Genomic DNA, 25,752 nt, shown 5'->3' on the forward strand with positions numbered 1-25,752 from the left:
AAAGTCCCATTTAGAATAAATGAATAAATAGTAGTAAATCTTTATCAACGCGTAATCAGTACAGTACCCACGTTTACGGCTATATCGTAATCTTAAAACTAGTAGTCATTTAACATGCAAAAAAGAGTCTTAGATATCTTTGTTACAAGGTTCAATATCAAATCGCAATTTTAAAATTAAAGTATACTCACGACTTATTTCCATGGCCAAAGTGTTGGTCACACAGACTCCCATTTTAGGATAAAAACACAGTAATAGTTACAATAAGTTCACTACAACACTGCCCAATTAATTTGAGAACACGTAAAATAATTAAAAAAAAACTAAGCACTGACCGCTTTTTTTCAGTAGCCACTGGCTGAATGCAACTGAGTATAATCTTAAAAAAAAACACTTCTTATGGCAGGGATTTCCGCCGTACTGCGCCGGACATTGATAGGACAAATCCCATTAGTGCAACCTCCATTAAGGGTTGGAAGCCCTGCAGTGATACACGCACTTATCACAATCCAATTAAGGGCCACTTCCTTTCTTTTTATTTATCTTTTTTACAAACTATTTTTTTTATATGTGTACTTATTCTTTTTTAAAGTTGTTTTAATATGTGATATAGTAAGTATGGCGCGGGCGTACCGCGCGAATGACAAGTACGGACTGCGGTATGGCAAGTACGCGGTTGTAGCTAGCGCTTGGCAGCGGTTCTCAAACTATTGACGTATCATCGGATTTTTAACGACCGCGGGCCAGAAGCATATATCGTCAGTCATTGCCTCCCGGCTGATACTTAGTCAGACTATGGTTTAGAGTTAGACCAAGATAAGTTGGTACCGATTTTGACAGCCCCGATAGTGTAAGTGTTATTTTAAACGTCAAATTTCTATGAGATTAAAACGTTTATTGAACACTTACACAGGCTGGGCTATCAATCGCTGCTCACTTATCTTGGTCTGACTCTAGGTCAGTGGTCCCTAACCTTTTCAGTCCTGTCACCCCTAAGACTAACTAGGGATCCTGATTTTAACCCTCCTCCCAATCATCAATAGTCTTTCTTATAGGTCTAATCTTTGTTATCTTTAATTAAGCTTATTACCCCCGTGAAATACCAGTTTTACCCCCACGGGGGTAATTACCCCCAGGTTAGGAACCGCTGCTCTAGGTGTTATCATGAGGGGTGCTACGGACAGGAAACCTCCCAGTGTGCCAAGTCCCTTCTCATTCCTCTTGATCCGAGTGATCCGGGGGTAAGGGAAGGGATCTTGGACGGTGTGCCCCGGGGGCAACGGTAAATAATTTCTTGGGTTCCAAGTTATTGTTTACCGGTGCTGCCAATATCCTGTCAGGGGGGGAGGGGTGTTCCTGTGGTTGGCTGCTCTCGTCTTGCCTCAGCTAATCTGAGGTGTCAGAGAGCAGTAACCATTGGGTGGAGGTGGTGCGTATGCACCGTTTGTTGAGGGGGCCAGCGGCCGCTTTGTGGCGTGGGTTGGCGGGCCTTCAAGGCCTGCGGCGCGGCGGGTCTGGCGGTCACCATCAGGTGGCTGCTGGGTGGGTTTCGGCCTCTCGTCGGGCAACCCGTAACCCGCACTGAGCGGGCCGGGGGCGCTGCTCATTGAGAGCAGCGCTGCGTGGAGGAAACCACTATAATAAATCCCCAATCCCAAGGTGAGCGGATCGTGCCGATGGGATGCATGGCTGGAGGGAGTCCAGTGCCTAGCGTGCGGGGGAGCTCACCCCTGAAAAAAGAGACAACGATGTGGAGCATTGGTATTATAATGAAGGTTGATTGTGAAAATATTCCCCTGGCGGGTCTCCGAAAGGAGGAAGCCCGCCCGCTCACTTCGGTGGGCGGCTGCCCTCCGTATGCAGGGGTGGGCAACAATCGCCTCGTAGGCCGGCAGGGTGCCGGTCTCCGTGAACACGACCTCAGCATATCCAACATGGACTCTGACCCAACAACTTGGAAGGACTCAGTTGATCTGGAGGTGGAGGACTGCGACCCGATGTTGCACTCCAACATCAATGACCTTGGCTCGGATGCGGTAGTGTGCCCGACTATGAGCACGCTAAGACTGAGGGGTGGCGGTTCGCCGCAACGCGACTCAAAAGGTCGATTCGTCAAAAAGTCGGCCTCACAGAAACCCTCAGAAGAAGCGGATCCTTTGGCAGATACGGATTCTGCTAACAAGGATTCCGCAAACCAGGAGGAGGCAGCCTCAACTTCGAGGCTCACACACGCCGAGGCTAGCTGGCAACCAGTCGTGCGGTTGTCTCGGCTCTCTGATTCCGAGATGTCGGTGTCAAGCGCGCGTGCTGTGGCTTCGAAGGAAAGCCCTAGAGGCAAATTTTGGAGGAAACCCGAAAAAAGGACGGCAGAGGAGATCGAACCATCATCCAGCTCAGAAAGTGATACCGGAGCACTAAGCGAAAGCGCGATCTCAAACCACCGAGGCAAATCCCCGAAACAAACCCCAAAACGTGGCAGAGGCCGGCCGCCCACATCGGGCCATCACGTTGGCTTTGGAAAGTTTCGAAATGCACTTAGCGCAGATAAAGCTCACGAGAGGCAAATCCAGGCAGAGATGAACCTTGCTGCCTCTAACACATCGGCGGAAGCAGCGGCTCGGGAAAGAGCCGTGCGCTTAATGTGCCGGCAGCAGCTCCCCACCGGCAGCCAGCTTGGGGAACAGACATTGGCGGCAATAAATCAAAAAGTACAAGATGCCCTTAGTGACATCTTGTACGTGAACAACACCTCGGGCCATTTGAAGGGCACCCACCAGCAAAAGCTCAAAACCTCGGTGGCGGCTATTGCTGAGGCTTTTGCTGAGGTAAGGTCCCGTACTGCTACGGAGGAGGTTGCCCGCCTGGAAGCAGCAAATGCCCAACTCTCATGGCAGTTGGAAGAATTGCGCAAGCAGGTGGACGAGATGCGAAGCCAGCCTGCTGCAGTGGCTGAAGTCGACATCCGTCGGATCATGGAGGAAGTATCACGCTCCAACCGCGAGCAATTCAGCAACATGCTGAACGCCCGTATCGAAGGCCTTGAGGGACGGCTTCTGCCAGAACCACGGCTACGGCCCCCGCTGGCAGCCGATCGAATAGCAGCGGAAGCCGCGGAGTCTGCCCATGCTGCTGTCTCGGTGGCTCCGGGTCTGGCTAGTCAGCCTACACCATCCCCGCCAGCATCGAGCTCGACTGCTGGCACTGCACAGCCCCCTGTCAGTGGGAAACAAAATCCGAAGGCAAAATCTAAGAAGGGCAAACGTGCTAGCCTGGCTGCTCAGGAAGCGTCAGGGGCCAGGCAAACATTCTTAGCACCCGTCCCGGAAGTGAGTTCGACGCCTGCCAAGCAAAACTGGAGTACCGCGGTAGGCAAAAAAGCAAAAAAGAAGACTGCAAGTGGTGGAGCCAATGGGTCCAAAGCCACTAGCGCCCCCAAGACGACCAGTCAGCGAAAGAGGAAACTTAACCCGCCTCGCACGGCTGCTATCACGCTGACGCTGAAGCCGGAGGCAGTTGCAAAAGGGGTTAAGTACGAAACTGTCCTGGCCGAGGCGAAAAAACGCATCAAACTGGAGGAGCTTGGAATCTCTGCTGTTCTCTTTCGAATAGCAGCAACTGGTGCCCGAATGTTGCAGCTGCCATCTGACACCAAGGATGCAGAGAAAGCGGCGGATAGACTGGCCGAAAAATTACGAGAAGTTCTCGGGGCCGAAGTCCACGTCCAGCGGCCCGTGAAAGGTGCCGAAATTCGTATCATGGGGTTAGACGACTCGGTATCCAGTGAAGAAGTTGTGGCTGCTGTAGCAGCAGATGGAGGCTGTCCAGCAGAAGCTATCAGGTCTGGGGTAATTTCACGAGGCCCAAGCGGTTCTGGGTCACTCTGGCTAAGCTGCCCAGTAGTTGTCGCCAAGAAAATTACCGAGGCCGGTCGAATAAGAGTTGGGTGGATTTCTGCACGAGTGGTGCTGCTGGAAGCAAAGCCTCTTCGTTGCTACAGGTGCCTAGAGACCGGTCACGTTGGGGCTAAATGTGATAGGGAGGTAGACCGCAGCCAACTGTGTTATCGTTGTGGTAAACCCGGTCACAAGGCCCGGGACTGCACGGCTGAACCGAGCTGCATCATTTGCAGCGCTGCTGGAAAACCGGCGGGACACCGTATCGGCGCGCAAGGGTGCCAGAGCGGAAAGGCCCGTACTGCCAAGTCTGGAGGAAAGAAGGCGGGAGCTGGCTCGGTAGCCCCCCCGCCTTCCCAGCCAATCGCTGTTGAGGACCACATGGACACCACTCAATAAAATGGCTTGGAAATTTCTACAGGCGAACATAAACCACTGTGTGCCGGCCCAGGACTTACTAATTCAATCCATGGCCGAGTGGGAAACAAACGTAGCTATAGTCTCGGAGCCTTACTTTATCCCAAACCGGGACGACTGGGTGTCGGATCTGGATAAAACAGTGGTCGTTATTGCCCCTGCTGTGGCTGGATCTCCAGCCATTGAATACACCGTGAGGGGTCGGGGATTTGCACTGGCCGTCGTAGGAAACGTAGGTATCATTGGGGTTTACTTCTCACCCAATCGCCCCCTTTCCGAGTTTGAACAGATGCTCACAGGTGTTGGGGCTCTGATAGGGCAAATATCTCCTATCCCTGTGATAGTCGCTGGGGACTTTAACGCAAAGTCAACGGCGTGGGGATCTCGAGTTACAGACGTCCAGGGGGAGGTACTGGAAGAGTGGGCGGTGTCCCTAGGGCTGACTGTCCTTAACACCGGGTCGGAGAGCACGTGCGTGAGGCCACAAGGTGAATCCATCGTGGACCTCACCTTCGCATCCAATGCCTTCGCACGTCATGTTCGAAATTGGAGAGTGGAAGTTGGGGCAGAGACGTTATCGGACCACCGGTACATTCGGTTCGATGTCGCAACCCTTCCTGACACTCAACGTGGAAACCGACCCGCTGTTGGCGACAGTCCCAGGTGGATGGTGTCAAAGCTAGACAGGCAGCTCGCAAAAGAGGCGGCCATTGTTGAGTCCTGGAATGCTAGTGATGGGCCAGGAGAGGCAGTACAGGTGGAGCGTGGGGCCGAGCATCTTAGCGCCAGCCTGACCCGTGTCTGTGACGCGTCAATGCCGAGGGCTAAGCCTTTCTCGACGAAACGTCGCGTGTACTGGTGGCGACCAGAACTCCGCCAATTGCGGAACGCTTGCGTGGCTGCACGTCGCCAATACACCAGATACAGAAGGAGGCGGGTCCGTCATCAAGCCGAGGAGGATGCCCTGTACGATACCTACAGGACAGCTCGTACGACTTTACAGAAAGCCATCGCACAAGCCAAGGAGGAGGCTTGGGAGGAGTGGCTGGAGACGCTCAACAGGGATCCTTGGGGCAGACCGTACCGGGCTGTAAGGCAAAAGCTTCGTCCTTGGGCACCCCCATTGACAAGCACCCTCCAGCCAGACCTCCTAAACCGAGTCGTAAGCGCTCTTTTCCCCGAAAGGGGTGAGTTTGTGCCGCCACCTATGGTCCCAACGTCGAGGCCACGCCAAGTGGAGACAGACATACCTTCGGTGACAGAGGCGGAGTTTAATGTGGCTGTTCTAAAACTTCACGCTAAAAAAACAGCCCCAGGGCCAGACGGCATACCTGGGCGAGCTTTGGTAGTCGCACTCAGCGAATTGGAAGAGCGAGTCAGGGGCCTCTTCACCGTGTGCCTAACTCAGGGGAGGTTTCCAGACAGGTGGAAAACAGGCAAGCTGGTACTCCTCCGGAAAGACGGGCGCCCACCTGATCAGCCGTCGGCCTACCGCCCCATAGTGTTGCTCGACGAGACAAGCAAGCTCTTTGAGCGAATAATCGCATCTCGTCTCGTGAGAAGTATGCAGCCAGGCCTGAGCGAGTGCCAGTACGGTTTTCGCCCACTGCGTTCGACGCTAGACGCAATAGCCCGACTAAGGGACTTCGCGGAAGAAGCGGTTTCTCAGGGTGGGGTTGTGATGTCTGTATCGCTAGACATCTCTAACGCCTTCAACACCCTGCCCTGGGAAACAATTAAGGTGGCTCTAAAGTACCACAACGTGCCCGAGTACTTGCAAAAAATTGTGGCGGATTATTTTGCAGGGCGCGTTGTGGTATTTCCAACCAAGGACGGCTGGGGAAGACGGGTGATGGCGTGCGGTGTTCCACAGGGCTCGGTTCTGGGGCCGCTCCTGTGGAACATCGGGTACGACTGGGTCTTACGCGGGACCACTCTGCGGGGGCTCAGCATTACCTGTTACGCTGATGACACCCTCGTATCAGCCAGTGGCAGGACCTACAGGGAGGCCGCCTATGTAGCTACAGCGGGGGTTGCATACGTGATACATAGGATTCGGGCACTAGGTCTTGAGGTGGCACTGCACAAGTCCGAGGCTCTGGTTTTTCATGGGCCTCGGAACAAACCACCGGAGGGAGCACGAATTACCGTGGGAGGAACTCCTATCGCTATCGGGTCGACGATGAAGTACCTGGGACTCGTCCTCGATAGTAAATGGAGGTTCGAAGAGCACTTCAAGCGCCTGGCCCCTAAGTTGATGACTGCAGCCGGAGCGCTTGGACGGATTCTCCCAAATCTGGGCGGACCAGGAGGGGCCTGCAGGCGGCTCTATATGAGTGTCTTGCGCTCAATGGCGCTTTACGGGGCGCCAATATGGGCGGATACCCTGAGGTCTAAAAGTGCGGCCCTATTGCGTCGACCGCAGCGGCCTATAGCCCTCAGGGTTGCTCGAGGGTACCGTGACAACTCGCATGTGGCAGCCGGCCTGCTGGCTGGAAGCCCGCCATGGGACCTTGAAGCCAAGGTGCAGTCCGTTGTCTATTGGCGGGTGCAGGCTGCTAGGAGGCAGGAAAACTGGCCCGCCCCTCGAGAAGTTCGCCAGTGGCGGGAAGAGGCGCGAGAAGTGCTCTTCGAAAAGTGGTCGGAGCGTTTAGAGATCCCGGGAGCTAGCCGGGACCTGGTGGCTGCTATTCGGCCCGTTCTGAAGGAATGGGTCGAACGCAAACATGGCGCACCCTCCTTCCATCTCACACAGCTCCTGACGGGGCACGGCTGCTTCGGCTGGTACTTGTGTGAGAGGGTGGGAAGAGAGCCGACAACGGCGTGTCACCACTGTGGAGGAGGAGCCGTGGATACGGCCAAGCACACGCGCGAAGAGTGCCCTGCGTGGGCGGAGCCTCGCGCTGTCCTGTCCACGGCTATAGGAGGCGACCTCTCACTGCCGGCGCTAATCCGCCGCATGGTGGACAGTGAGGAGGCATGGGCGGCAGTGACCTCCTTCAGTGTCACCGTCATGACGCAGAAAGAGGCGGCAGAGCGAATGCGCGAGGATGATGCGAGCTCGCTCCCTCAGCGCCGCAGGAGGCCGGGCAGGCGGCGAAGAGCCTTTGCGGCCCGAATGCTGCCACCCTAATGGGACCCTACGGGTGATGGGTCGGGAGTTCCATCACCCGCCTGAAGAGGGTCCGAGCTGGAAGGCCCTCGCGTGTTCCGAGGTGCCTTCAGCGAAGTAGGCTGCTCGAGCAGCCCGAAAAGATGGTCCCGCAAGGGCAACGCCGGCAGGGTATCGGTGGCCTGCAACCGTGTTCCCGAAACCCCGTCAACAAAGCGAGCGCCGGAACACCCCAGGGGGTTTAGTCCGTGGGAGTCGGACATACCCACTCGGCTTCTCCCGGGCCGGTGGGATCCATAACGGATTCCCCCTGGGTCATCAAAAAAAAAAAAAAAAAAGGTGTTATCATGAATTTAAAAATGGTCAGCCGGTTGTATCGCGGTGGAAATGCCATCAGTTGATGACATGAACATGTGAAAAAAAATGCAGCAGCTGACGTCCACGAGGGTTCATTATAGCCACTAACCAGTATACGAGTTATCGCCCGGGAGGCGATTGGTCATGGAAATCTGTTCCTGGTTCGCGGTCGCGGTTTGGATTTATTTTTTTACTTATGGCATATTATTATTATTATGAGCGGTGTTTTACATGAGTCAAGTAATCATGAGATTTATTGTTTGTTACTAATCAATTAGGCTATAGAATTAAATTTTTAGTAGTTTTATTCGTTTACTTTTTCAATTTATGTAATATTACAAATAATAGTTCCGAAATAACAATAAAGCAAATGTCTGCTAATTATAAAACTGTTTAACGTAATGATCAAAAAGGTTTCATTTATGCGTTTAACTAATGTTTGTTACTCTCACACTTGGATGCGTGAAGTAATTAATTTTAACAACCGTTCTAAAAATGGCATCTTTTTTATAGTTTCTTCTATCAGATTAATGAGATAACATTAAACTAATTGCCAAATTAATGGCAAAATGGTTTAAAAAAATATTCGTCAAGAAAAAATAGCCCAATAAGTGAAAGAAGACGGATATTTAATAGTTGAGTGTTTCCGTTATTGCGTCACTAAAAAAATGCAAACCACAAATCTGACGAAAACAAAAAGTTGTCGAACCGCAGTCTATTGGAGTCGAGTTGAGTAACTTGCTCGTTTTGCCGCTCGCCGCATTGTGGCCCGTACATACTTTCAGAACTACGTTTTTACAATAATTTCGGTAGATTAATTATACTCTCCGGCCAATTCGAACATACACTGACATCGGTGTAAATTTCATTCGATAGCGTAACGTAACAAACGCGTTTACGTTAAGTCTCATTTTGTACGGGATTTAGAAACAGCGCGCCAAGCGGGACGTTTTGGAAACTCAAAATCCTATACAAAATGAGACTTAACGCAAACGCGTACGTCACGTCACGCTATCGAATAAATTTACAATAGGGGTACAGATGTCATTTAGTAATTGTGCATTTCTTACTTTTCCGTGCACATGTATTGGTGCGCGCGAAACGCACGGTAACTAAATGACATCTTTTTCAATTAGATATCGTTCTGATATCAGTGTATGTTCGACATGTCCTGTTTGGCAAGTTAGCTTTGGCAGTAGAAAATAGCGAAAAGTACAAATTTTGTATTTCCCGCCTTTTTCAAACTGACAAAGTTGGCCTACCAGAGTAAATCGAAAACATTCTACTTCAAAATTAAAAAGTTTTCTTATAGTTTGAAAGGAAACCAGTCTTCTTGCTATTTTAACTGATTGAGAAACGCTTATTATTAACACTCAAGAACTTCGGATCTAGGGCCAGACAAGTCTAGTAACGAATATCTTTACGAAACTGATGTTGAGAAACGCTGTTTTCAACAGAACGTGATGTTTTTTGCATATTTTCTTAAAATTCTCTGGAGTTCACTTGACACAGTTACACATTAAATTCATTATAACAGCATAAAAAAAATGTCCAAAATGAGCTACGTGAGCATTTGGAAATGTCATTCAATTACTTACCTAAATAAATTCTAAATTCAAACTGATTATCCAATGGCTGTTACTGCTGTTATGCGTGGTGAGATTCATTGTTTACTTTGATATTACGCAACCGATTCTTAAAATATTGACGATTGATTCTATTATAAACGAATATATATCTCTCAACCTTATCACGGAATACAAATCCTGTAACTTACCCTCCTTAATATCGATACATTTGCTGACATCAAGTCAGCACATATTTCCACAGAGTAATCATGTTTATGTAAATACAAACACTCGCCTGATCATAACATAACCCGTCACACTAGCGCCCGTGACGTCACATAGAGTTACCGCATTGGAGACGACTATTATATAATCTGTGGAACCAGACAGCCTGGCGTCGAATCTCGTCTGGATTACTGACCTAAATTAGTTTGGTTTCACATCGGTTACTTGCCAGGCGGTTAAAAAAGAAGGCCTATGATAATTTTTATAGCTCGATAAAGACAAGATAAACCATCTTATGAGTTTAAATGTTGAGACATACCTTACAAAAAATTAGAAAAAATAATTGCTTTTACATAGCGCATGAGATTTAGTTTTTCAGTTAGTATAGATGCAGATGTCACCTATTAAATGACTTACAGCTTGATAAGTATATTAAAAGAAATCTTCTTCCAATTTCACCTGCTGATGTATTAACATATTTCGGAGTATAACTTAATTCATTTTTAACAACGGTATCTGTAAGGGAAAGAGCGTTGTTACAAATAATTTAAGTTATGCCCCGAAATATGTTAATCTGCCTCTAGCCTCGGGGCTTGCTGTCGTCCCCTCCTTGGAGAACGCGTCCCCCAGTTTTAAAACCTAAAAGTTAGAACATATCATGTTTTTGTATACTTATTCGATATAATCACAGGTATTATATCGAATAAGTATACAATAGGGAGATTTCAATGCACACCCTGCAGAACTGTTTTATAGGGAATTGGAACAGTTCTGTTTGGAACAAGACTGGTGCTGTGTCGATGTGGATATGTTAGGATATATGTCAAATACTTATACATATATTAGCGAGGCCCACGGTTGTCATAGGTGGTTAGACCATTGCATAGTCACAAAGTCAGCCCGACAAACGGTAAGAAATATCACAGTAAGACAAGATGTGTATTGGTCTGACCACTATCCACTTATTGTAGAGTGTGACTTAAATAAGGTCCAAATTAAATGTACTACAGCGAAATCACCTCTTGAAGGTGTGTTCTGGGGTGAAAGGCAGCCTGCTCAGGTGGATTTATACCATGATCTATGTAATAATGGTTTGAAACAGTTAAAATTTCCTATGGAATGTAAGGACTGTGCTGGTAGAACTTGTACTAACAGTAACCATTATAAAGTGCTTGATAATATATATTCTACTATAATTAATGTGTTAACTGAGGGAGCCAGAAAGTCAAGTAAAAACAGGCATAGGAAAAAACATATAGTAGGTTGGAATAAGTATGTCTCGGATGCTCATAGGGACGCTAGGGAGAAGTTTCTGTGCTGGATTTATGCTGGAAGGCCTCGACAGGGCAGAGTTCATCTTGAAATGGTTGAAAGCCGGAAGCTCTTTAAGTCAAAGCTAAAATGGTGTCAAGAGAAGCAGGAACAAATTAAATGTGATATTCTAGCCACTTCCCATTCAGCTAAAGACTTTAAGGGCTTCTGGAAAAATACCAATAAACTCAGTGTAAAGCCTGGGGTCCCTGTGAGTGTCGGGGGTGTAAGCGACGGGAAGAGTATCGCAAATGCATTCAGGGAATTGTTTACTGTATCATCATTATACCAACCTGGCAATAAGAGAATGAGCGATACTAAGGCCACTGTGGGAGATAGTACCATACAATTTACTGCAAAACAAGTTGAAAAAGTTATTAGAACCATGCAGAGGGGGAAATCTCCGGGGCACGATGGCCTTAGTATCGAGCACCTTAAATATGCAGGACAATGTCTACCTCATGTATTGGCCATGTTCTTCTCGTTGTGTATAAGTCATGCTTACCTACCTGAGCAGCTAATGAAAACAGTAGTTGTCCCGTTGGTTAAGAACAGGACAGGTGACATAGCAGATTTTGCAAACTATAGACCCATCTCGCTTGCTACTGTCATAGCAAAAGTACTTGACAGTCTGCTTGACGAACATCTTAGTACTCACGTAAGAATTCATGATGCCCAGTTTGGGTTCAGGGCAGGATTATCCACGGAGAGTGCAATTTTGTGCCTTAAGCGGGCTGTCAGGTACTATAAGGATAGGAACACACCAGTTTTTGCTTGCTTCCTAGACCTATCTAAAGCGTTTGATCTGGTGGTATATGATTTGTTATGGGATAAGCTAAGAAAGTCTATGGTTGCACCCGAGTATGTGTCCCTTCTAAAATACTGGTATGCCAACCAGATCAATCAGGTAAGATGGGCTGGGGAGTGGTCTGACCAGTATAAAATGGAATGCGGTGTCAGACAGGGCGGGCTCACGTCTCCTGTCCTGTTTAACTTGTATATTAATGGGTTGATTGAGGAGTTGAGCAGCATGCATGTTGGATGCCATATAGACGGTGTATGTGTCAACAACATAAGTTATGCGGATGACATGGTGCTGCTCGGCCCCTCAATCAACTCCATAAGGAAGCTGGTACAAAAATGTGAAAGCTACGCCGCTCAGCATGGGCTCAGGTATAATTCGAGTAAAAGTGAGATGGTGCTTTTTAAAGCGCGTAAATATAATCCACAAAATATACCTGAGGTCAGGCTGGGTGGGGTAGTGCTGAAAGTAGTTAGGAAATTTAAATATCTAGGTCATATAGTAACAGAGGACCTAGATGATGACCTGGATATTGAAAGAGAGAGAAGGGCCCTGGCAGTGAGGGGCAACATGCTCATCCGTAGATTTGCAAGATGTACAAGGGAAGTAAAACTCACTCTTTTTAAAGCTTACTGTACATCTTTCTACTCATGCAGTCTATGGGTGAAGCATACAAAACGCGTGTATAACATGTTAAGGGTCCAATTTAACAACATCTTCAGGATGATGTTCAAGCTGCCTCGCCACTGCAGTGCGTCCGGCATGTTTGCCGAGGCGCACACAGATGACTTCTATGCCATCAGACGCAAGAGGATTGCCTCTCTGCTGAGACGAGTGAGAGGTAGTGGTAATGTCATCCTGAAGATGGTGGCTGGACGCCTTGACTGCCCCATTCTGGGCCACTGGGTAAAGATTGTAACGGGGAGGGTAAAATGATAAAATTAGTTAATTATGAAAATAAGATAAAACAGAATAATTTAATTTAATGTAAAATAATTTTATATTTCATTAAATAATTTTGTAATTTAATTTAATAATTTGTAACTTATCTGTAATAATTTATAAGGTAATTTAATTTAATTTAATTTAATGTAATCTAATCTAATACTAACATAATGATATAATTTAAAACTAACATTCTATGGATTTTTAAACAAATCTGAAATAAATGATTTTTATTTTATTATTTATTACTAACCTTAAGAAGAATTTAGATAGCCGTGACATTTCAACCCGAACTCTGAATATCACGCTTCTTTAGGTATCAATTTGCAGAACCAACATTAAATTTCCATTGGCTTTAGTGACCAATAATTGCCAAACTGTCAACTTTTGTGCAACTCGTGCTTAATATGCACCTGAGATTTCGGCGAGCATCTGCAATTCAGGTCGTTCGATGAATAAAGTAGCATTTTTATAATGTAAGTTAGTGCAAATGCAAATAATGAAGCAATGAATTTTAAGGTCTTTACATAATCAAATGGATGACCGGTCTGGCCTAGTGGGTAGTGACTGTAGTGAGTGTAGTGACCCCGCCTATGAAGCCGATGTTCCTGAGTTGGAATCCCGGTAAGGGCATTTATTTGTGTGATGAGCAGAAATATTCGTTCCTGAGTCATGGGTGTTTTCTATGTATTTAAGTATATGTTGTCTGAGTACCCATAACACAGGCCTTTTTGAGCTTACTGTGGGACTTAAAGTCAATCTGTGTAAGAATGTCCTATACTCCGGGCCGTACATTTCATACCGTTGACACAAAAATGACGTAATTTAATATACAGGTAGTTTTTTTATAACACTATAAATTTTGATAGCTAACCTATTGACGCGTAGAAAAATAAATACTTGTTACGTAAACTGTTAAAAATCGAAAATATATATTATTTAATAAAGTAACAATCTATAATATTTATTTAAATTAATTTCAATTACCATTACATTATTTTAGATCTTCAAAAATTTTACTCATGACAAGAATTTACAAGATGTTCTTGCGTATTACGTAAATTTCAATTTTCAATACGTTGTTATTAGGGCACTGTCATTTCGGCATTTTTCAACCCCGAGGCAAAATAAAGGTGTGTTTTTTTTAGGTTGTTTCATCGTATGTACGAGAATCTACCTATTGAATTTCCCTAACAAATTTACTAAAAACTCCAATCACGCATAACTATTACAAATCTAGGCACCAGACGAGTTACACTGTCTTGTGAATAGATCATGAATAGATAGCAGATTGCGCCAGCGCAGTGATATCAGACGCGATCTAGTTTCGTCAGCGCACACAATGCTGTCATGTATTTCATGGGACTTGTGTGATGCTGCTTTTCGATATCTTATTATACTTAAGTATCTTTTAAAGTAGGTATTGCGCTGGCTTGGCTACTTATGAACGGCGAACGAATACCTTATGTACGAGCATCGTATTTGAACCTACGTTTTAAGTTCGCGATAGGACTGTGTAAGGTTTGAAAGTGGGTACCTAATATTAATTTAATGTACAATATTGTATCTATTACAAACAAATGAACTGACTTTGCAAAAACGTAAACTGTATATATAATTTATTTCTGTGCACAATTCGTAAAAACAAAACATTTGAGAACCGCTGATCCAATTTGATTAAGTACTACTTAAAGTTTTGTTCGCACGCTATTGGTGTGTGTTTTTTTTAAATATTCATTTTAGATAAATTATCTATTGTGTCTACTGTGCTGTAATATCCAGGCTATCTTATATCTGATAACTAACGTGCATGTTGTAGTTTTTGTACGAAATTCTATAATACGAAGGCAATCTGTAGATAAGTCCATTCACGTTCATAGACGTTATCAGAATTTCTATGTAAAAATTTCGTTGTCGTTACAGTGGAGCCATATGCCTATTCAGTTAAATCTTGAACTACGTGCTCAGAAATCCTCGGATTACGAGTATGTTTAAAATAATATCCGTTTATATCGGTTTGACCTCTCACCCACTAAAAATAGTTTTACACAGGATATTTTAAAAGTCAAAGTTCAATTCTAGCATATGTAAAACATTGCTTTATGCTGCAACTAATAATGTTCAAAGTGAGACAACAGACAACACCGACAGTATTGTCATGCGGCCACAGCTCCAGCATACGCCTACTGCACACGTAATGTTTCTCTCTACAACTTTGCTATTATTTATGCAGCAGGCGCTTTTCCGCTCGGTGTAGCAACTGTAGCTTTCGTTCTCTTGTCTCTGTTACGCAAACTCCGAGTGTTATTAAATGCTATAAAATATATAAAGACAAATACGTGTTGCAATATGAGCACAAAATAATTTATTAAACTCACATATTTTTAAAAAACAAGCGCAAAATTCTTGAAATTTATCCAATCCAAATAAGGTTCCTTATTTTCTTAGCCAAATAATTCTCGGGGTTGTAAGGACAGGATTGGATGGCTAGGTTATTAAGCTGGTTCTGGAGCGATGGTCTGGAATGAAAACAAACAATATGGAAAGGATAGAGGAAAGTTTGGGAAATCCTAGTCTAAATAGTCCCCTTCTCGATACAAACGTAGTATCCATTTTCATCTCTGGACATTATGACGTACATATTATATTACTTTCATATATTAACCATAGCTATGCTTTTTTTTAGGATTCCGCACCCAAAGGGTCAAACGGGACCCTATTACTGAGACTTCGCTGTCCGTCCGTCCGTCCGTCCGTCTGTCACCAGGCTGTATCTCATGAGCCGTGATAGCTAGACAGTTGAAATTTGCACAGATGATGTATTTCTGTTGCATCTATAACAACTAATACTAAAAACAGAATAAAATAAATATTTAAGGGGGGCTCCCATACACCAAACATATTTTTTTTGCCGTTTTTATAAATAATGGTATGGAACCCTTCGTGTGCGAGTCCGATCCGTTTTTCATTCTTATTAGAGTTAAGACTTAAGAGCGGAAAACAAATTCCATACAATTATTTAAAATCACCTAATAAACATTATATAGCATAACTGTGATTTAATACTTCTTAACCCTTTTCTAATAAAATATACACGTTGTGTAAAAATATTTCCCATCATTTCGTTTTTCGGTCGTCCCCTTTCGTCTATAGTAGTCCGTAGTTTAGAAATAACTGACGTTTTCAGTCCCCTCAAAAATGTACCCTCAGCCGTAAAAGTTCATGGCGACTATATTAATGAATTAATTCATAATTTCTCCATGCAATTTCGCAGCTCACTGTACCTAGCCATGGTATGGATTGTCGATACGTGCGAATTTTAATAACATCCTTACGGCCGTTAGACCCTATTGACCACTGATAAGAAATTGGTTACATTTTGCTTGAAAACGGCACAAAGATCAATGTGTTTTAACCTCTGATCATAAACTAGACACGTAGTGTTCGTAGAACTTTGAAGGTGAACGTAACTTTCGTTTATCCTTCTAAGATTATATCAACATAGGCCCAAAGGATTTGGGAGTTGTTAGAAGAAAATAAAAACATGCTAATATTTTTGTTTCATGTCGGTAATGTTAAAACGTGCTCGTTATTTCGTATTCGGCGTAGGCGTGCTGAGGGTTATAAAAACACGAGTACCTGCCTTAAAAATATTTGATAAAGCTTAGGGTTACCTACGTCGTATTTTGAGTAGAGATAGGGTTTATTACAGCCGTAAAGGAAATATTTTTAAAGGCAATAAGAATGTCGCATAGTAGTATTTGGAAATAAATGTGTTTTTAGGGTTCCGTACCAAAAGGGTCAAACGGGACTCTATTACTGAGACTCCGCTGTCCGTCTGTCCGTCCGTCTGTCACCAGGCTGTATCTCATAAACTGTGATAGTTAGCCAGTTGAAATTTCTACAGATTATGTATTTCTGTTGCCGCTATAACAACAAATACTAAAAAAAAAAAAAATTCTTTCCAATCTCGAGGTTCTCATCCAATCATCGAAGTCAAGCAACGTCGGGCGGGGTCAGTACTTGGATGGGTGACCGTTTTTATAGATAATGGTACGGAACCCTTCCTGTGCCAGTCCGACACGCACTTGGCCGATTTTTTTCGTACGTACCTATAGCAAGTTCAACATCCAACAGTAAGGGTGCATTCCCACCAGAGATGTGCGAGAATGCGTAGCGAGGTATGTTTGTTAAGAACCAATAGAATTACTTAATTTAGTCAGCACAGCTCTACTGGTCAATTTATATTGATTGTTAACAAAAACATCCCTCGCACATCTCTGGTAGAAACGCAGCATAAGAGTTGTCAAAAAGTTTCTTTAAGTGTCCCCAGCAAGCTCGGTTCTCCATACAAACATAGTTACGCTCTCATTTTAAAACGACTAGCTAGATTGCTCTGAAACTTTGTACTTACAATAGGATAAGGCATACGAGTATCTAGTCCTGTAATTAGTTTATGTAGGTAGCTTCCTAGCTTCAGATACCATAGTTAAAAAAATACAGCGAAATTAAGTTTTTCAAACAAACCTTGCTTTTGCTCTATTTTGTTTGTTATATAAAGTGGAGCTATATAAACTAATTATAGGACTAGGTATACCTCATTTCATTATATGTGCAAAGTTTCATTACAATCCAGCACGTAGTTTTAAAATGAGAACGAAAATCCGTTTGTATGGGAAGGTGAAATTTGACTGAGCTTGCCGGGGACTCATAAGGTTAAGTATTTACAATTAGTACTTTATATAGCTATGCCGATACCTATAGCCTCGGCAGAATGTCTACAAGGTTGGCAGCTTAGTTACATCCTAGCTTACTACTCAGCCTTAAATCTATAACTATTAATCTCGAATTAACTTATTATGTAGGTACTCACATAATCTCCTGGAGTAGGGCGTGGGCCTGAGCTGTCTGCCGACCTGGATGGACGCCAGCAACTTCTCGCGAGGAGTCGCTTCTCGCCGTGCTGGCGGTAGTTTGCGTTCTGATGCCTGTACACGTGGAAATTATAAACATGAGGAACATTCCACCAAAAGGTCTACTTTGTCGGGGATGTGAGGCATATGACAGCTACTACATAACCTGCAGAAATCTGTATTCTATTATGCCGGCAAATATCGACTGCTTAGCTTAATCAGAAGTGTTAAAAAAAATAGCATCACGTGCCTGACAGTTTTCTGGAATATTACATGAGTTGGTAAGGCATTTTTCGTGTATCAAATTCGCATAATGAATTCAGAGGTCGCGTTTAAGAACCGATATTTAATGATAATTTTTTTTTTGCCTAAGCAGTTATAGTGTCCTACTGTTGGGCGAAGGTCTCTCCCCGTGTTCTCCACAGCTCCTGTTGCTGTGCTATTTCCGGCCAGTTACTGATGAAGGTGTCTAGGTCGTCCCGCCATCTCCGTCTGGACCTGCCACGTCCGCGCTTAACTTCCGACATTCACTTGGTGGCTATGCTAGCCCACCTATCCGGATGCATGTTGAAGACGTAACTCGCCCAGTCTCATATTTTACTGTTTATATGTGTAGGAAAACATCGTGAGGAAACCGAACCTATGCCGATAATACTATTTTCTTTGTGTTAAATAGTTCCGTTCGTGAAAACTAGTGCCATCGCCAATTCATGATATTAAATTTCGTAAAACCTCCCAACTATTGTCCAGCACAACTATGGTACAGTCACCATCACATACATCCGAGCGGCCAATGCGTTCATAAATATCTGAACACGCCTCCAATGTCAAGGCGTTAAAGTACTTGTTCATATATTTTTGAGCACCTTGACCGCTTTAATATATCTGATGGCGACTGTACACGAGTTCAATGCGTATAAATAGTAGTGTATTTTTTGTGTAGGAAGCTGATGAGTAGACATTCTCCTACGCCTATTAGCATATTTATAATGATCTAGACCTATCTTTACAAGCATATCTATAATGATTAGGTCTGGAGCACTGACGAGTATTTACAATAAGCGAGAAGTACATAATAGTTAGATCACTGAATTATTTATTCTAATAAGACTTCGTAGCGTTGGTCGATAGCGTTGTAAAATATCATGAAGGTAAGCTTGCGACGGTATTTGCATAAGGATAAGGTGATATTTTTGGGAAAAATATAAGCATACTCAATATATGAATATCTTACCTTTCTTAATGGAGGCCTACTTCTAATAAATTCGAGAATCATTGCGTGTGCGTCTTTCTTTACACTGTAAAAGAAAAGATACATTTATAATTAAATATAACTGTAGTTAAGTTAGTATATAGTCCATAGAAGATTAGAACTGTACCCCTAGTGTAATTTTAGTCGATAGCGAAACGTGACGTACGCGTTTGCGTTAAGTCTCATTTTGTATGGGTTTTTGAACAGCGCGCTAAGCGGGACGTTTTGGAAAGTCAAAAATTTCATACAAAATGACACTTAACGCAAACGCGTACGTTACGTTTCGCTGTCGAAAATATTTACACTAGGGGTACTGAATACTAAAGTACAGATTATAAAAAAGCTTAAGGCATGCTCAATAATCTTATAAGTATTCATATTTGACTAAGTATGTTTGTCAGCCTTGATTACCTATAGAATATTTTGTGAAACACGCACTTCTTAACGCAAACATGCGAAAGCAACATACATGCCCAAGTCCAACCCAACATGGTTGAGTATCAGAAAAAAAAGATTAAAGAGTTAAACTTACCTCGGTGGTATCGCGCCGTCAACCTTCCTTAAAGTATATCTCCTGGATCTGATGTCGTCCATGAGGATTTCGTACGGGGTCAACTCGTACTCAATGGGGGTCCGCGAGTAACTGACTTTCTTTAACTTAACACCCATTCTCAACTCTCCGATAACTTGCACCCAAAATCGCGCCTGGAAAATAAAAATAGCAATCAGTTTTTGATACGACGCTTTGCTAAGAGTAAAGCGGCAGAAACACAAATTCAGAGGAAAAAAAAACAATATGAAACTAAATAAAAGCTGGTCGTCAAAAAGTGACTCAAGCCACTTTAAAAAGCTCCTAGTGCATATTATATATCATTTTTGGTATAAGTAGATATATTCCGATCATAGTATTTCCGTATTTATTAGGAATTAGAATTGTCTGACGAACAGCTTTGCCTATGAAGAAAAGTGAAATCTCATATCATGCATTATTTTTCGGTCCGTATAATTCAATATAATTTATAATAACAGCTAGGTGAGGGGGATCAAAGCTATAAATTTAAACAATAAGTATTGAACATCGCATGAGTTTTGTCATTATGGTCTACATACTTGAAGGGCTCTCCAAATCCTTCGGTTTGACTACAATCGGAAAGTTGATATGTTAGACGTTTTACAGATCATACAATAAATAAAAAAACGCTCTGTTATTATTCTCATTACTTTCACATTATTTCGACCTACATAAATAAAAGAAGGAAGTATGCAATTATTTATTCTACATAATCTCTTTAATATATCTGGGATATTATGGACTTGAATCGGTTTTACCATCTTGTTTCTACTTATTTATCGTTAGGAAAAACATCTCTAAAACACTTTACACACGCAGCTATTCGTTGAGACTTCTACGTATTGCGTCCCTGCCGTCAGATAGTGAATTAAGTAAGGTGTGTGAAGCGTTTTAATAACTGGGGGCCCAGCAAAGATGACCATCGTTTGCGCTACAAAACGAAACGCTATCTGTCTCTCTATCGCACTAATATGGAAGAGTGATAGAGAGACAGAAAGCGATTCGTTGTCGTAGCGCAAACGATTGTCATCTTGGCTGGGCCCCCAGTTTTTAAACGCTTCACACACCTTACTTAATTCACTAACCGACGACAGGGATTCACTAACAGATCCCGATTCCCGAGATTACTTGGCAGTCAAAATTATTGATATACCGATAATACCTACTTATCGTTTTCCTATGTTTGCAATAAAACTCCATGACTGAATCCATGCATTTTACTATACGGGTAGAGCACGGTTACAATTTATTTTGCTTTGCAGTCAATGAAGGAAATAAATAATCAATGGCATGGCACGTGAAACTTCCAGGAAAGCCATTAATATTGCATGGGACACCTAGGCGGCTCGCAGCGCATGCCGGTTGACTTCTGGTATTCCCTTCATTAGGTTTTCTCATTTAGCGTGCGTAACGTGATGCCATCACTTTAAATTTATATTTATACAGAGAAATAGGTTTTATCATACTTTTAAGTAAAACTTTTTCTAAAACACATTTCCGTTTCTTATTAAAGCATTTTTGCAGATGCCCGATAGTAAATAAACAATACTTTTGCATTTCAATTTTAAACGGCCCAAATTATTGAAGTCTACATTTGTGTCTAAAAGCACCAAAATAAAAGTATGTTTTTGAAGCTGCGGATGTTTATTACTTTACTCTTGCTCAATGCCTAAACATATTCCCTGTTCGAGCCAGAATCTATACGAGACTTTTTCACTAGAATTCAAGTTTTACAGGTACAGTTGTTTTAATTAACGCATAATTTTTTCCTTGCGTATAGCTTCTCAACTTTCTGGATTCTAGAGGAGAACTGCTTGTTATAGGCAACTTTATAAAGGGCTTCTTCTCTCAACTCACCCAATCAGAGAACTGCAGCGTATCCAAATGAGTGACAGATTCCTCGGCAGCACCGAGGTCCCTGGCGCCGCCGACCCGCACTCTCGCAAGGAAGGACGCTAGCTCCAGCGCCTCGGCGACCAGCGCACGGCACACGGCGCGGTAGTGCGCGGCGGCGGTGTCGCGCGGGCGGTGCCCGCCGCCGCAGTGCCATACGCAGCGCTGAAGACAAGAATAATAGTGGTTTATTAGGATATTATTTTTCCCGTGTATTTGTCACAATAGTCATGTATCGCGAGGTTCAGACAGTAAACTGACGGATTCTTAAAATTTTACAATGACAAATACACAAACAAGTATATTGATAGGTAGTGGACCAATGAAGAAATGAATGAATGAGTATTGTTATATGTTGAGAGTCTTGCTCTTGAACGCGGTACATGGTCGCAGTGCCATACGGGTATTAATCGTTCAAGGTTATGCTGAAGAAATAAATTCACCAAACTAAACTAACATTGGAAGTGAAAGATCTACGCGCGTTGCACATAGAAAATTAGAAGGAAAAGCAATTGGCCGCCGACGCCAACTCGAAGGTACCTATCGGACACCGAGATCAACTTCGAATCGATTTTTTTTTAATACTACGTCGGTGGCAAACATGTATACGGTCCGCCTGATGGTAAGCCTCTCTCGATAAGCCTGCGGAATAAAGTAAGCTTTCATCGCTGGCCATATATACAAGCTGTAAACAGTAACAGCAGCATATAAGCAGACACCACAATCTAAAGCAAGTTTTGACAATCCTTCAACAATTATGGCTAGATTATCAGTGTCCAAGTTATTGACGTCCGATTGGAGGGAGCGTCGAGTGTGAAGTGGATTATTATAAATCATTATGTCAGAATCTCGACGCAGTGTATAATGAGTTAGTAGCGGATACAGCAAGATCATTCGCATACAAATTAACTTATATTGAAATTAAGATAAAAGCCATAGCAAATCCCATGTTGATCGAAAATCATTATCTCCAAGTCTTTCGATACGCATTCCAATCCTCATCAATGCACAAACTAATAAAAGACACAGATTGCATTACGCTTAATACAGAACCGCTCCAGATAACTTATCCTTTCAATTTTCATTAGCCGCCCGACTTGCCATTTCTAACAACTTTAACAAACTCGCACACCATCGTATATTTTCCTTTCAATCCAAACTTTACTGCTTTGTATTACAGTCGAAATTACAAAAGGAACATCAAAGGGATATAAGAGTGTCAATACACTTGCATGTCTGATTACCATATTGCCCACTGCATATCATTCCACCACGCATTTTGTTCATTACGATCAAATTGCGCGGCAATTGCTAAACGTATCGTAAAATAACAATAAACAGTGCTTGAATAAATTATAGAGCGAATTAAAGAGAGTTTCGAGGCCGTTCGTAATTAGATTTTAAGAAACGATATGGGTTACGAAGCAAGTATGTTATAATGTATGTCGTAACACTAAGAAGGTACAGGTAAAGAAATCGGTAGTTATTTAAGTTATTAGTCCAGTATCTCGTTTGGCCGGATTTGCTCTGCGGCATTACCAAAATGAGGAAATGTCAAAGTGTGGTGTGACACAAACTTGGGACGTGTAACCGAAGCTGCAAAAGGACTAGTGGTGCAACATGCAAGTTTTGAAATTTTGGTTTCCGGTATAAATGAACTCAATAGGTGCCATCACGATATAAATAAACGATGTCATATTTTTCTTTTTCCAACTTGAAATCAGATTGAAATCATATATTGAAACAAAAGAATAACGATTTTATAATTATCATAAAACCGATGACGCGCGGTGTTTTCCTTCGCGAATTTTCCAAACCGCATGTCAGCTTGTCAGTTGGGATAACAGATCACTGTGACGTAAGCGATATTCGGCTCAGATTGCAATAAAACATATTATTTTGTTGCCAACAAAACAAACATGTCTATTGCTGTTACCAGAAGAGATGTAATTACAAAGATAAACTTGTTGGAATAAGAAAAATTAATAGAAACGAAGAGGAAGATAATAAAAGTAATTCTGTTAACCTTGGGAAAATGGTACGCAAAGATTTCTCCGGGTATCCCGTATTTTATATGATATGACCGCGGGAGTTCGCTACGTACTTTCTATTAGAGGAATAAAATAAAGTATTATGTTACTTATATTTTTATCATGATGTTATTGCCCAACTGAGGTTGTAAATGGGATTTTTCAGAGCCTCGACATAGAATCTCGACCAATAAAATATTTCATAAAAATATATTCCTGTTGTTATATTAAAAACAGATCACATTTCTTTCTATTATTGAGTGGAGTGGCGCATAGAGGGGTGTTGGTGCCTACACTTATATATGGTAGCGAAAGTTGGGTATGGCAGAAGAGGCATCAGAGCCAAGTGAATGCACTGGGCATGAGAGCGTTGAGAAATGTGTGTGGTGTGAGATTACAAGATAGAATTAGGAACAGTGTGATAAAAGGGTTAAGAGTGGACTGAAAACGAAGATGTAGTGACAGAAATTGAGAAAGATGAGATGGTTTGGACGCGTCAAATAATGAGTGAAAGAAGGTTAACAAGGAGAGTGTATAAGGGAGAAGTAGAAGAGAGCTGGAAGGGGTAGACCTCGGCGGACTTTCTCTGATCAAATCGGGGAAATCCTGAAGAACGGCCAGATCAAGAGGAATGTTATGTAAGTGAAGGAAGCGAAAGAAGTATGTCAGGATTTCAGGATCGTAGCAAGTGGAAATCCTACCCCTCCGGGAAATAGGTGTGATTATATGAATAATGATATGTTACCCTCTCCAAATACCGTAAAATAACATGGTTCTAAGTACCACTCACCACTTTTCTTTATGAGAACTTTCATACTCGACTATTGCTGCCAAATTAGCCTTAACCAACAGGTTAGCTCATCACTACCGTATACGTTGACAGTGAAATCTAAAACGGCCCATACAAAAAGTGTTCATATATACCGATACTTTCTTTCCAGCCAAGATGAAAATCCTACATCGACGCCACACAGAAAGAAAAAGTAGTTTTCTGGATGACGGATGCTACGAAAAGTCACGAGACTATTTTCACACATTCATTATTTAAGTTTCGATCGGCGTTTTCTATCAATGGTGTCTTAGCCAGACACCTTGATCTCTCCTGACCTGAACAGTGGTTGCCTGTCACAACTGCTCAACTAATCCACGCTTCTGCAAGGTGCTGCAACCAAACTGTCAACCGCCAAACATCCAACTTCCAAGTCGCTGTAATCAATTATCGACGCAACACATTTTGTGCTAAGGCATACTATCGCCATTTCACAATAAGTATTATGACATTTAAGAACATGAACTGAAAATTCATAATGCCCGTTTTGGAATGTGATGCATGTAATTGTCACAGCGCACCGTAAATGGAATGGTTAACGCGAAACGTTAAGTAAATTGGTCACGGTTTGAACATTCGATTTCTGTTAATTATTGCTTTCGTAACTATATTATTTTATTAAACAATTATTTAGAAGTGGTGAATAGGCTAATAGATTTCCTTTTAAGGTTCCCATTCTCGCGTTCCTTCGTTTTAACAAAGTGTCGTTTCCATTCTAGCGCTTTTCCTGACATTTTAGTTTACTCAGTCACACGAATAGGCGAGGAGAGTTTACAGCAAAAGAAACAAGGTTCGTAATAAGATTGTGTAGTTCACAGATCAAAGTTCAAATGGCAGTTAATAAACGGAAATTATTCCTTCAAAATTAATTAGCTGTTGCTCAACAATTGTGTTCAATGTTCACAAAGGCGCTCCAGCCCTAATTGACGCTAACCAAATAACAACAAAGCATTTATGATTCAGCGTGTCAAGGCAATGGGGAGACGGGGGCAACACGATCACTTTCGCAAGTCAGATGTGAACCGACAAGCGCCGACAATCGACACCCACAACTGGTCATTACCGTGCCTCTGCCCGCTATCTATAAATCTAGAATAAACAGTGACTTATGGCTTGCTCGCTTTTGAATTATTTGAACCAAAGTTAAGGAGATATTTTATCAGCGAGCGTGGCCGACGCGTTTGTGGTCGAATAAAATCTTACAGAGCGAGATGTCGCAAATCAATATGTAATTTACTGGGACGGGGCCCGTAACTAGGCTTAATTGTAATTTATATTTCACTGCGTGAAATTGTTGCCTCCGTAAGTGAAAAGACTCAACCGACAGACATTCCCAGAATGATACACCTATTTCATTAAGCGCAGCAGGAATAGTCTTTGCATATTAATTTAGTACAGTTTCTTATTTGTACCGTAGCTATGATGAATGGTTAGTGCGTGCTACGCGCAAACACATTTCATGTTTCTGTCGAGAAGGAGAAAAACTAAAACTGCTATATTATTGATGAGACGCCCTGGTGACCCACTTCGCCCGCGGTCCCTCGTAAAAGGCCTTTCGGTAAAGAAAACGGTGAAGGAAATTGTGCCGGAAAATTTCTTTGAGAATGTGAGAATGTTTTTAACATTGGCTGCCA

At 43.1% G+C, this 25,752-nt stretch overlaps 1 protein-coding gene across 4 annotated transcripts in view; it reads right to left on the reverse strand.

The window, feature by feature from the left end:
• Positions 1 to 25,752, reverse strand: part of LOC133518101 (protein spire) — a 265,504-nt gene that overhangs the window by 64,157 nt on the left and 175,595 nt on the right. For 3 of the 4 annotated variants that reach the window (XM_061851684.1, XM_061851681.1, XM_061851680.1), the window contains exons 5-9: positions 21,224 to 21,424; positions 19,906 to 19,935; positions 19,328 to 19,500; positions 18,778 to 18,841; positions 17,504 to 17,618 (exon numbers count right to left, since the gene is read on the reverse strand). In XM_061851684.1, coding sequence (XP_061707668.1) covers positions 17,504 to 17,618; positions 18,778 to 18,841; positions 19,328 to 19,500; positions 19,906 to 19,935; positions 21,224 to 21,424 — 583 coding nt within the window. The remainder of the gene's footprint in view (positions 1 to 17,503; positions 17,619 to 18,777; positions 18,842 to 19,327; positions 19,501 to 19,905; positions 19,936 to 21,223; positions 21,425 to 25,752) is intronic. The other variant, XM_061851682.1, reaches the window with a different exon arrangement.

This window comes from Cydia pomonella, chromosome 5 (genome assembly GCF_033807575.1).
Source record: "Cydia pomonella isolate Wapato2018A chromosome 5, ilCydPomo1, whole genome shotgun sequence".
NCBI classification, from domain to species: Eukaryota; Metazoa; Arthropoda; class Insecta; order Lepidoptera; family Tortricidae; genus Cydia; species Cydia pomonella.